General features: G+C 48.5%; 1 protein-coding gene across 2 annotated transcripts in view; it reads left to right on the top strand.

Moving 5' to 3' along the window:
• The window catches only part of LOC138498038 (microtubule-actin cross-linking factor 1, isoforms 6/7-like), a 530795-nt gene extending 520015 nt beyond the window's left edge, over window positions 1–10780 (top strand). For both annotated transcript variants that reach the window (XM_069621876.1, XM_069621877.1), the window contains exon 40: window positions 7843–10780. In XM_069621876.1, the coding sequence (XP_069477977.1) occupies window positions 7843–7868 (26 nt within the window). In that variant the 3' untranslated portion in view covers window positions 7869–10780. The remainder of the gene's footprint in view (window positions 1–7842) is intronic.
• Window positions 10781–12048: the final 1268 nt, after the last annotated feature.

The following is a 12048-nucleotide window of genomic DNA, read 5'->3' as shown; positions in this document are numbered from 1 at the left end:
TGAACGTGGTGCCGACTAGGCTCATGGGGTCTCCTTTCGTGCCTATGCATATGGCACCATTGAAGTTCCTATCGTGGAAAACAGCTTTTCTTGTGGCCATCACCTCCGCACAGTGCGTGGGAGAGGTTCAGGCCCTATCTTGCAAGCCTCCATACTTGACTTTTCACGACACGAGTGTGGTGCTCAGGACGCATCCCTCCTTCATGCCCAAGGTGCCGTCGGACTTCCACCTCAACAAGCCCTTGGTGTTGCCAGTTTTCTTCCCGTCGCCTTCGTCGCCGGCCGAGAGGACTTTGCACTCGCTGGATGTAGCTAGAGCGCTGAAGTTCTATGTGGACCGCATGAAGAGTTTTCGGAAGACGTCACAGCTTTTTGTGAACTTTGGGCCTGTGAATCAAGGGAAGGCTCTCTCAAAGGCTTCCATTTCCAGATGGCTCTGGGGCTGTATCATGCACTGTCACCGGTTGGCAAACCGACCGCTGCCCGGCCGTCCGAGAGCCCATTCGACCAGAGCGATCGCTGCTACCATGGTGTTCTTGTCTGGTGTGCCCCTGCTGGACATCTGCAGGGCTGCTACGTGGAGGTCGACGCACACCTTCACGTAATTCTACTGTGTCGATCGGAATTCCAGGGAGGAGTACAGGGTCGGCCAAGCAGTGCTGCCCAACCTGTTCGCCTGAAGGGCCTGGTGAGGAGGTAAGAGTTGCTTAATGTTGAGTTTATGTATTGCTTAATGTTGAGCCTTGTGCCACCTCACGTGGTTGGGCATGTGTGTACTGCTATGTAATCTTATATTCATGAGCATGTGAATCCATGCCAGACCCCATGCTGGAGATGGAACAAGTTACTTACCTGTAACTGTTGTTCTGCAGCATGGGTCTGGCATGGATTCACATGCGAACCCGCCCGCCTACCCCTCTGCGGCTCTTCACTTGATCATACTGCCCCTTTATGTGCTACCAAATCTGAGGATGGCTGCCGGAGGCGGGGCTTAGGGAGAGACAGTCATTGGCTGTGGGCAGTATGACCCAGAGATCAGTGATTGGTTACTTCTAGGAAAGACAGATCAGAAACGAAACTGATACTGATTTTTTTCTGTATCGAGGATTCCCAGCCTGACGACGGGGAATGAGCATGTGAATCCATGCCAGACACATGCTGGAGAACAGCAGTTACAGGTAAGTAACTTGTTCCTTCTGCCCAAGGATCAACTCTTCTTATTGCTGGTGCTTTCTCAGGACTTTATATATCTGCACTGTTGATGAGATTACTCCCTGGCAGTTCTTGGTCATGTTGGTATCTTTCACATCTGTTGGGTTTCCCACTGTGATGGGGGAGTGAATCCCCAAAGAATACTTGTCTCTTTGTTCTCTGGGTATCACTACTGTGACTACAGAGCCATTTCTGCTGCGGTCTTGGTGTGTTTTATGGACCACACTGTCCACTTCGGAGAGGCCACGCCACCTCTGGATTCTTTCTGCTTCTGCAGCGAGTCAGGTCTACTCCGGCTTGCGTGGTTCCTTTCAGCTTCTTCCAATACTATTGTCTCTGGATACTTCGGGCAGCACAGGTTTGAATTTTCCAGGCCCTGCAGGATGGACGTCTGATTCCCTTGCTGCTCTTCCTGCTCCTGAACACCTCTAGTCCTTCCTCAGTCTTTACCTTGTATTGCTGGCCTTGCACCAGCGTAGCGTCAATGTTTGTCATCAATGCCTTTGAAGTTATCTTCATGCCTCCTGGTGGCCACCTCATCACAGTTCTTTGGTAATCCTTTCTACTGTTTTTCTGTATGTTTCTTTGGTTCTTCTATGTTTCATTGTTTCGTTTGTGGTCTTACATTTGAGACGGACTTCACAATAAGGCACAGTAGTAGTTTCAGTTTGGGAGGGAGATGGAGTCAATTGGGCCATGGTTTCTGGAACAAGGGTTTAGGGAGGTCTTTCACAGGATGGGAGTCATTATCCCCATGAGGGGAGTATATCCCTATGGGGATCGCCCACTTTTTACCACCCCTAGGGGCACTATTGGGTAGCAAGGGCACTATTGGGTAGCAGCCTCATCTCCCTAGCCTCATAGGGAGCCACTTCCCATCTGGGGAGAAGTGACGAGAATCCATGAATCCTAACAATAGCCAAAGAGCGAATATGGTGGATCTTTTGAGGACCCCTAGTTTGAAGGTTGCTGGGTATAATTTTAAGTCTTAATCCCTGAAAGCCTTAAGGAAGGAGGACAGCCAGGTCAGGGTGTACCCAATAATGTCCATATTATGATGATAGTAGGTAGGGAGTTCCCTGCTGCTGCAGCGAAGCTCGAGGGCCTGGAACCTAATGCCAGATTTTCCCCACCATCCCCTTGGCTCCATTTACCCCCAGTATTTGGTAATTGTGTCCCCCTGGATTATATGTGGGGTCCTGGCAAGCTTGAGAACCTCTGAGTGTGTCGTGTTCAGAGTGTTTAAGGCTCTGCCTCTGTGTGTTACTCTAAGGCTAGTGAAGGGCTAGTGAAGGACTGGGAAGTCTGGGGGTATCCCTGTATCCCCCAACCCCATGACCTACATTATAGAGCGAATTGTGGCACCCAGCCCCCTGTCACTTCAGTCCCATCACCCAGCCACTAGTAGGGAACTTTGTCACACCACCTTATAGGGAACCTTCATTTTAACATGTCATTTTACTGCTACAAGAGCATTCAGTGAGCATGTGTGTTAAAGACAACAGATGTATGGAACATCCCAAGTTTAGAAAGGTGTCTCTTGTCTATGGACCTGGGGTCATCAGACGCAGGAACCATGGTGGTCTGACACGAAACGATGACTGCTACTGGAGAAGTTTCTAACATCAAGCAGATTAGGTACATGATGGGTGTTCTAACGAAGATGTGCCCGCTAACATCAAGCAGATTAGGTACATGATGGGTATTCTAACCAAGATGTGCCCGGAGAAGGACATTGGAAAACTCTTCTGCAACATGCAATGACCCATCATGCTTGTTCATAACTACCAAAGCTTCAGTGAAGCACAGATGTGTATTCATCCCCAAAGTGGCGAGAACCAACATCATCACGCCCATCCGCATTGCTCAGACAACTGCTTCGGCTCCCCGTAAGGCACAGATCACTTTCAGTTCCCCCATTTTTACCCGCTCTCACTGCTAAGTTTCACACTACACCAAAAACAACTCTTTGCCAATCAAAGGCGGTTGGCTCTTTAGCTCCCCGGTTCTTCTAGATATCGGCAATATCTCTTGTCTTGTCACAGACGAAGACAGCAAGCTTTCCAGCCGCAAGCTGCAGGCACATGGAACACACACTCTGTGGAATTGCAAGCAAGCAATCCGAATACAAAATGATTCCCCAATCTAGAATAACTAAATTGAAATGCAGAATTCCACGCTGGCCGGTGAAGTCACTAATAGAGCCAGTATGCCAATGCCGGGAGACCAGCGGGACTGTTTATAGAGGCTCAGTTCACAATTCATTTCTGCAATTGACTCAGTGAGGATGGGAAGAGAGCTTGGCTTTAAACCTTCCAACCCACGGTGCCTTTGACTCAAGACTGACTAGGCATACATTGTGAGCAGCTCTTGTCCTGGGTGTAAACGGTTTATTTTAAGAACTGATAAAAATCCCTTCTTCCATGATTTTATATGGGGTCATCCTTGGAGGCATCACAGTCTGGGCAGAGATCCACTCTGTCTTGGGGGAAACCCTTCCATTCATAACCTCTGGAAGTCCCTGCAGCCTATACCAGTCTCTACAAAATCTGGAATATTAGCCCTGGTAAGCAGTTGGCTGACTAGGGTTGGATTCATACAGTGCTTGGGCAGATCTCTCACCACATTCCTTGTCCCGATCATGCACAAAAAGGGAAATGTGACTTCAAAAGAAACCCTCTCGCTACTTGTAAGGGCCTTTATTCGGGCCACTTAATAGGTAGACATTCCTATGATGAGCAAGAGCTTAATCCACAGCTATAAGGAACAAGAGAGAAACCTCAGTCTCATTTGTGCGCAGAGCCGGGGGAGGGTTTTATCGAGGAGTAGCTGATTGGCTGAACATGGGTTCCTGCGATGTGGCTTAGAAATACATTTGTTATTTCGGTAGATGGGGGGGGGGTCTTTTCTGCCAGGCAAATCATTCTGTGTTTGACTTGTACTTCGATGGAGATCTCTAATCGCCAATTGAGAGCCCCAAAAATTGTTTAAAAAATGGCTAGAGTGCAATCCCTGAGGATGTGGAGGAAACACCATCCCGGTCATGAATGGAGATTTTACAACCTCAGCAAATCCTATAGATATCCCGTGTAAAAGTTCCATTGCCTTACGCCTCTTTCTGTAGAAATTAAGCACATTGAAACTCTTAAACTAGATAACTGAAGCACTGGAGACATATGGGCACATTATTCAGATAGAAGAACTTGCATGAATGGGTGCAATAACTCAGGATCCTGCTCATCCGGGGCCCAAGAGCGATACCAGAGATTACTGCGGGTTATTGGGAGAACAAGAGTCACGAGCTGTGAGCTGCTGTTTCTTCAACTTTCCCCTCCTGATTCACCCAGTTGCCACCATGCCCATGTGGCTTCTCTGGGACGGGGTTACTTAAAGTTGCCTCTTGCACTGGCAAATATCCTACACCTGACTGGCAGTGTCCTGCTGCTCGTTTGTGTCTGATCTAGCTTTTTGGCAGACAACCTATGAGTGTATGGTAGTGCTGAGGGTGATGGCTGCCGGCCACCCTCTAATATGCATTTATCCTCAAGAGAGTGTTTTCCACAAGGAATGCATGAACGGATGTTGGGACCACCAGTATTGATATGATATGATATGGCATTTATAACGTGCCTAAACACAAGTGTTTCAAGGCGTGACGAGGCAAGAGAGGGGAACAAAGGGAGGATGGACAGCGATCCTTCTAGGCCAGGTATCATTCAGATTGCACAAGTGCAAGGGAAGGGGGAAGGGACAGTGCAGTACATGGCAAAAGATATCACTAAGTAAGTAGCAGCCGGCAAGTGCATGGGTAAGTGCATCAGGTGTCAAGTGCTAGGAGGGGGACTGTAGGGATACAGAAACAGTCCCCAAGTGCGGAGGTTGCCAGGTGAGTAGTGCAGGTGTGAGACGCTGGCGGGGGAGGGATCTGGTCCCGAGATCAGAGGGTGTCCAGGTAGCCAGTGCAGTTCCGGTTACAGCCAGGAGGTCAGCAGAGGAGAGGAGGAGAAAAAGCAGAAGCAAAGAGAAAGGTTTTGAGGTGCTTCCGGAACCGGAGATGGTTCTCCTCAAGTTTAAGGGAGGCTGTTCCAGAGGGAGGCACCAGTGGAGCAAAGAGATCTACCACCAACTCGTTGCTTGGAGAAGAGACTGACCCTGGGGGAGTTGGAGGCGGATTAGCGAAGAGCTCGAGAAGGAACATATTTAGGAAGAGAGAGTTGAAGGTATTGAGGCCCCGGGCCCCAGAAGGCCTTATGGACAATGCAGAGGGTTTTGAACTTAATCCTCGCAACCGCTGGGAGCCAGTGCAGAGATTTCAGTCCTGGAGAGATACGATCCCTGGGCTTCAGGCCAAGGAAAAGTCTTGCAGTCCTGTTCTGGATAAGTTGCAGAGGGCGGAGAGTAGAAGCTGGCAAATTTAGAAAGAGGCTGTTGCAATAGTCCAGCCTAGAGAGAATCCAACCAGAGCTCTGGAGACAGTGAGCTTCTGGGGGAAGGAGAGGAAGGAAGAATACCTCTGAGGAGGTGCAGCTGGTAGTGTGACTTCTTAAAGACGTCAGAGATGTGAGGAGAGAAGGAGAGTGTGGTGTCGAAGATGACCCCGAGGTTTTTAGCCTTGCAGGTGGGAGCAGGAAGAGGGCTAAGAGAGGCCAGCCAGAGAGCTGCAGGGAAGGAGGGAGCGGGTGTGCCGATGAGGAGAATCTCAGTCTTATTGGCATTAAGGCAGAGGTCGTTGGCAGCACACCACTCCTGGATAGCAGACAGTCAGAGTGAGAGAAGGAGAGGAGGAGGCCAAAGGAAGCCTGAAAATGAGCTGGGTGTCATCTGCATAGCACTAAAAGATGGGGGAGAGAGCGGCGATGCGGTGGCCAAGGAGTGCCAGGTATTGGTTGAACAGCCAGGGAGAGAGGCTAGACCCCTGGGGGACACCACAGGTAGAGAAAAAGATAGCAGAGAGGAAGGACCCAAGTTGGACCTGGGAGGGTCGGTCGGAGAGGAAAGAAGTCAGCCAAGCCAGAGCCTGACCCGTGATACCCAGGTTATCACGGAGACGGTTGAGCAGGATGGCATGGTTGACAGTGTCAGGGGCATAAGAGAGATCAAGTAAGATGAGGACGCAAGGGGTGTTATAGTCAAGGTTGGAGAGCAGGTTTTCACAGATGTTCAGGAGAGCAGTTGCCATGCTTCTGGCAGTTCTGAAGCCAGACTGATGGTCATGAAGACAACCAACAGATTCAGTGTGGAGATTAAGCTGGGAGATGGGCAGTTTCTCCATGAGCTTGCCCAGGAAGGGAGTGATGGAGATTGGGCGATAGCTAGCCGGGCAGGAGGGGTCGGCAGAGGGTTTCATCAGCCTGCGGGAAGACTGCTCCAGCAGGGCAATGACCATATAAGGGCTTGTTTTTCTCGTTCTTGACTTGACTTGCAAAATACTGAGCTGTGCCTGCTTGTGCAACGGAACTGCTGTACATTTCGCCCCGATGGAATTGATTGGCATTGAGCGGCCAGGATCTTCAAATTCATGTACAATTGACTTTGCTGATCCAAATCCCCCCCATGAATACTTGAAGCTCTTTTGCCAGGTAAGCATGCAGTTCGGAGCAATGATTTTCTAGAGTGAGATTTTGCTGAAGAGCTCCGAGAATAACCTGGTGCAAGACTCTAAAAATTGGAGACTGCATCGGCCCATCAAAAATATATTTCCTACTGAATGGAGATCTTGCTATCAAGAGTCACAACCTGTGCACCATTACAATTCTTAACAACTCACCTTGCTTTTTTCATGATCCTCCCAATTCCACATTCATATGATGTGCTATACACTGTATAATCTCCTCCCGCTGAGTTTTTTGGTCTGTACACCCACACTATTCAGTTCCAACCCATACCTAGAGCTCTGCTCCAGCTGCGTAGAAAGGGTAGGGCCTGAGTGAGCAAGGCCCAACCAAAATCTGTACCAAACTACATTAGCTTCAGGCCCCACTTGTTAGACAATCCTGGCTACGCCTCTGCTCTGCCCTCTGTATGCTATGTCCATCTTTGCCTGCAAACCATTTTTGAAAATGTGTTTAGACCAGCGCTTGTTGAAGTAAAATGGCTTAGGCGGCATGCACCTGAAACACAGAAAAGGTGGCTGGTTATTTTCCTTTGCCAGAGGTCTTTGCCATTAGCAATCTAGGACTTTAACATAACTTTTTTAAATGGCTTATGACTTTGTCAGCTCTATGACTTTAGTGTTCTAATTTGATTGCCAGCTGGGAAGATATTCCTCCCACCGCACACATGTCCAATCCTAGTAGGTCCATCTTGGGTCTTCCATTCAGGGTTGATCCAAGCAGAGTTGATCTGGTGACACTTGTTAGCCAAGTTAATTTCCCAGTGTGGCAAATATAAGGTGCTCGTGTTATGATGACCAATGTTTTGGTGGAGGAGTATCATGTTTGACTACTCAATATAGACAACATGTTAGCTCAATAGGGATATAGTTGACCACCTTCCAGTGAAATCCCCCAATATTTCTTTGTAGTATGTTTTTGTTAAAGTATTTATATATTTGATTAAAGTTACGCATGACAGATGCCTAATTAGATACACTACCGGCCTGACATTTGTACATTTCTTTTAAATTCACAGAGAAAACCGAAGGACTGCCAACATGATCGCAAACACGCGTCACTTCTGAGGAGCCAACTCAACGGAGCCCTGGGAAAGAGACAAGTGATCGCCGAAAGCATCAGGGAATTTTGTAATTCAGCAACAGCTGGATGGGTGCAACCCTCCGGACATTAGATATCGGCATGTGCTGCCAGCGCTCAGGACACTGTGTGCCAGTGGGCACAGATCACTTAGAGCAGCAGCTCTTGAGAGCGGACGGACCCCTTCGGTGTAACCCAGTTTCAGGGCTGCCCAGCCTTCTCCATGGATTTCATCTGAACAGCAGAGAGAGTGAGGGAATATGAGTGGAACTTAGTAGTGAGACTGGAAGTGAGTGTGGGGTTGGGGGGCAAGTGTCGAACTGCGACTACTAGTGAACATTGTACCGAATGAGCGAAGATGTATGGGAACGTGCAAGAGCTAGTGTAGGAGAACCAATATTAGGGAGAATGAGAGAGCATGTGTCTGTCAGTCTGGGGAGATCAAGGTGATCTGTGAGGGTGCGTTGATATTAGAGTGCAAGGAAAGTGTGACATGTGAAGATCATTTGGCGACACATACCTTTTGCGCAAGTCTTGACTATGGGCCTAAACCTCGAGGAATGTTCTTTGTGGGGGGGATGTATGATGATTACTGAGCACAGTGATTTTCTTTTGCACACAACACATTTTTGTTCTCCTTTATCCTACACCCCATTTCATTAAAATGGTTTGGTAATGCCAAAAGGAGAGTAAGTGTGTGTAAAAGAGAATGATTGCCCAGTGGGTTGTCTCGTTCCAGAAAGAGTTCAGGGGGGGGCAACAGCAAGTAAAAAGCAAGTATGCAAAGACAATGTGACAACCAAGGTCATAGAGCTGATAGAGGGACGAAGGAAATGGTGCGCGTGCACGACAGTGAAGCCACAACTATGACTGTGAAAGGTGGAAAAGATGCATGGGTGCAGAAAGAAAACTGGCTGGGTGGGAAATGACATGGCAGGACAAACGAGGAAGCAAGAGGGAGATGACCAAAAATGATAAGCCATTTGAAGGGCTTCACCCCACAGAATTTGAGATCTGAGACCGTCTCATTGACTGCACCTTGTGTGCCCACGCGTGTTTTTGTGGGATGGGAAGGAACGTGGGGAACCTGTATATTGTGTGTGTGTGTGTATGTGTCTGTACATATGTATGTGTTTTAGAGCCTGTGTGTGCTTCATCCTACTTCCCTTTTTGATTGGTTTTTTTCTACCCCTAGTGGCTCCTGCAGTGGATATAATTCCCACAAGGGTATTCTTCAGTTGTGCCTTCTTATGGCAGTCAGTGCAGCCGACTGGTACTCAGATGAGAAGACTTGTGCCCGCTTTCTGGAGCCCTGCAGCTGATGGGCAAGCACTTCCTGTACATGGAAGAGCTTACTTTTCCACACTTTCCCGGTTCCTCACTAGTGGCACGAGCCGTTCTAACACTGCTTCACTCTGGTTTGCCACTAGGGCATAGCTGCAGACACTGTGTCAGTTGCAAGGTTAGTTCCTTTAGTCTGAACAAGCACAACGATTTGCACATTATCAGATGAGCACGCTGTTTTTAGGGGTTTGGCATATCTACCGTGATCAGGATAAGAGTGGTCAACCACATAAACATTATTGGCGTTAGGCAATCCCAACCTGCCAGAGAGACTTCCATCAGGTGGAAAGTGGGCAGCCACAGAAACCCTTGTCAATCAGAGGAAAGGGCAGTCCCCCTTGCATCAAGTGAGGACCCACATCAGGAGGAGAGGTCAGTCTGTGAAATACAAGGCAGAGAACTCGTTTTAAGTATCCAGTGAGGACACTCTGTGTAAACCGAGATCCACCATAGACACATTAATATGCAAGCCCACTGCTCGGCCAGAACGGCGGATGTTCTTCGCACAGGAGTTGCAGACTCTTGTCATGTGAGGGGTGGAGGAAGGGGGGCTGGTCATCTTTTGACACAGAGGTTGGGCAGGTCTTGGAGCTTCCGTGCCCACTTTCTCCAATGCTGGGACAAGCTCACGCTTTATACTCTGGAAGGACTCCGTGAACCGAGCGGTCACTGGAGGTCACGTCCCTTCTCAGTCCATCAATACTTTGCATGTGATACTGCGCGCGTGCTGGATCTCATTCCCTGATAAATATCAACACCGCTTGTAAATAGTCACTGCCTGTCACACGACTGTAGAATTACCTCTTTCACCCAACTGGTTCCTATTGCTCCATTGGCCCAGTAGGTCTTTTGGAGCTCACAGTTTGAACAACGTTCTGGTGGTTTAACTCCAATTCATCCTCCGAAGGGTCTATGCGAGAGGTCCAGCTCTAAAGGAAATAGTTGTATTCAAGATTATTTGCCTGAAACCTGATTGGTGTCTGTTTCTAGATCAGTCTGTTGGTGATGGCGCTGGAGTTAGCATCCTTTAACCTCTACTCACAAGGTCACATCACTTGACTAACCCACTACCAGATTACAATGACTCCAGCAGAGGGAGGGTTGGCAGCTTGTGTTCACTCATAAATTGTCCAGTGAGTCTCACTTGATATTACCACATCCCTCTGCCTGCAACATTTTCAAGAGCACTCCTATTTATTGCCTCCTGGTTTTTCATCTGAGTCACCAATATTTGCCTCCCGGGTAAGCCAGAACATGGATGCACTCTACGACGTCCCCTTGCTCAGCCAAGTACCCTTTCTCTCTAGCACTTCAGTAGCCTTCCTATGGGAACCCCTGCTTATGAAGCAATGCAAAGACCCCCTCAACCACACCCCAGCCGATACTGTATGCACCTAACTGTACTGTAGGTATGACATGCTAACGCCATGCTAGATCCTGTATCTAACCGGAATGTAGCAGAATGTACTGTAATTAATCAATGTTTATACAATGTGCGATGTAAAATAAAACTTAGATTTTTTTACACTCCCCATCTGAGCATGTGGTTACTGCATAGCGCGACTTCTCACCCTGACACTCCTACATCCTGTCCCCTTTCCTCCATACTTATGGGGACATTCCATCCTTTGGCGGTGGGACCGGAACATGTAGGACATCAGCATTATAGTAAATACAGGACATGTCAGGTTTCATGCACAAGCACGTCCCTATGCAGCGTCTCCCCTGCTCCCGGCCCGAACCGCTAGACCTAGTCTGCATAGTGACAGAGTTAACGCAACAGAAACAGGGGCACGTGTTCATGCTTCCAATTTATATTATTTTTCCTCCTCGCTTTTATGCCCTGGGTACTCCGGTTCAAGCAGTGCTTCTGTGAAAGGCATTAACAGACCTGCAGACGCTTTGTTTAACATGCCTCAGATGCGACTATCTTTGGCCCAAGTGTACATTGTGCGCTTTTTTCAGATAGGGTCCTCCCCCTCAAAGCCCCCCCCCCCAAGGCTACAATTGTGGGAGGAGCTCTTTCGCGTTCACTTGGTGGACCCCTTTACAACCTTCATCAGGAGGACGACAAGTAGAATGCATCTTTTTTCACAAGCTCGGATTTTCCCAGCATTTCCCTGACTGGGGGGTGGGGGGAGCGTCCTCTAATGCAGGCAACTTTGCCCTTATACTGTGCAACTTTGCGCTGCCACTGTGTCGAGGGCTTTTGTAATTTGGCCCCAGATTGGTGAAATTGCCATTTACGGGAGAGTGAATCATTGGGAGACAATCCTAGAACACCCTATGTGTTTACACGTTTCCCACCCTTCCTCCGATTCTGAATGTTCTGCAGGAGGTCAGGAGCTCCAAACAATGTGAAATTCTTCTGATTGCTACCCACTGGCCTCAGAGCCATTGCTTCTCCAATCTGCTGATTTTGGCAAGTGGTTCACATCGCCTTCACCCCCTACTCCGGATCACAGGCTCCAGCAGGAAGGGAAGATCCAGCACCCTTGGCCTCAATCGCTTGACTTAGTGCTCTGGCTATGAAAAGCTAATCTGTGTCACCTGGGTCTCTCGGATGACAACCTCAAAGTAATGGCTGCTGCCAGGAAACCTACATGAAAAGCAGTGCAAAGGTAAGTGGCTGAGATGTTGCCACTGGATGTTGCAAAGATCTACAGATCCCTTGCAGGCCTCAAAAGATGGCGCTCTATTCTTCTTCGCTTAATTCATTCAGGTGTTTCTTCGTTCAGGATTATTTGCCACCCTTGGGGCGTAGCTCTATAACAAGGAAAGAGTTGTGTCCTTTGCCAAT

This window comes from Ambystoma mexicanum, chromosome 5q (genome assembly GCF_040938575.1).
Source record: "Ambystoma mexicanum isolate Mex_15411 chromosome 5q, UKY_AmexF1_1, whole genome shotgun sequence".
Taxonomy (NCBI): domain Eukaryota; kingdom Metazoa; phylum Chordata; class Amphibia; order Caudata; family Ambystomatidae; genus Ambystoma; species Ambystoma mexicanum.
This window is presented reverse-complemented; position numbering and strand designations above follow the sequence as displayed.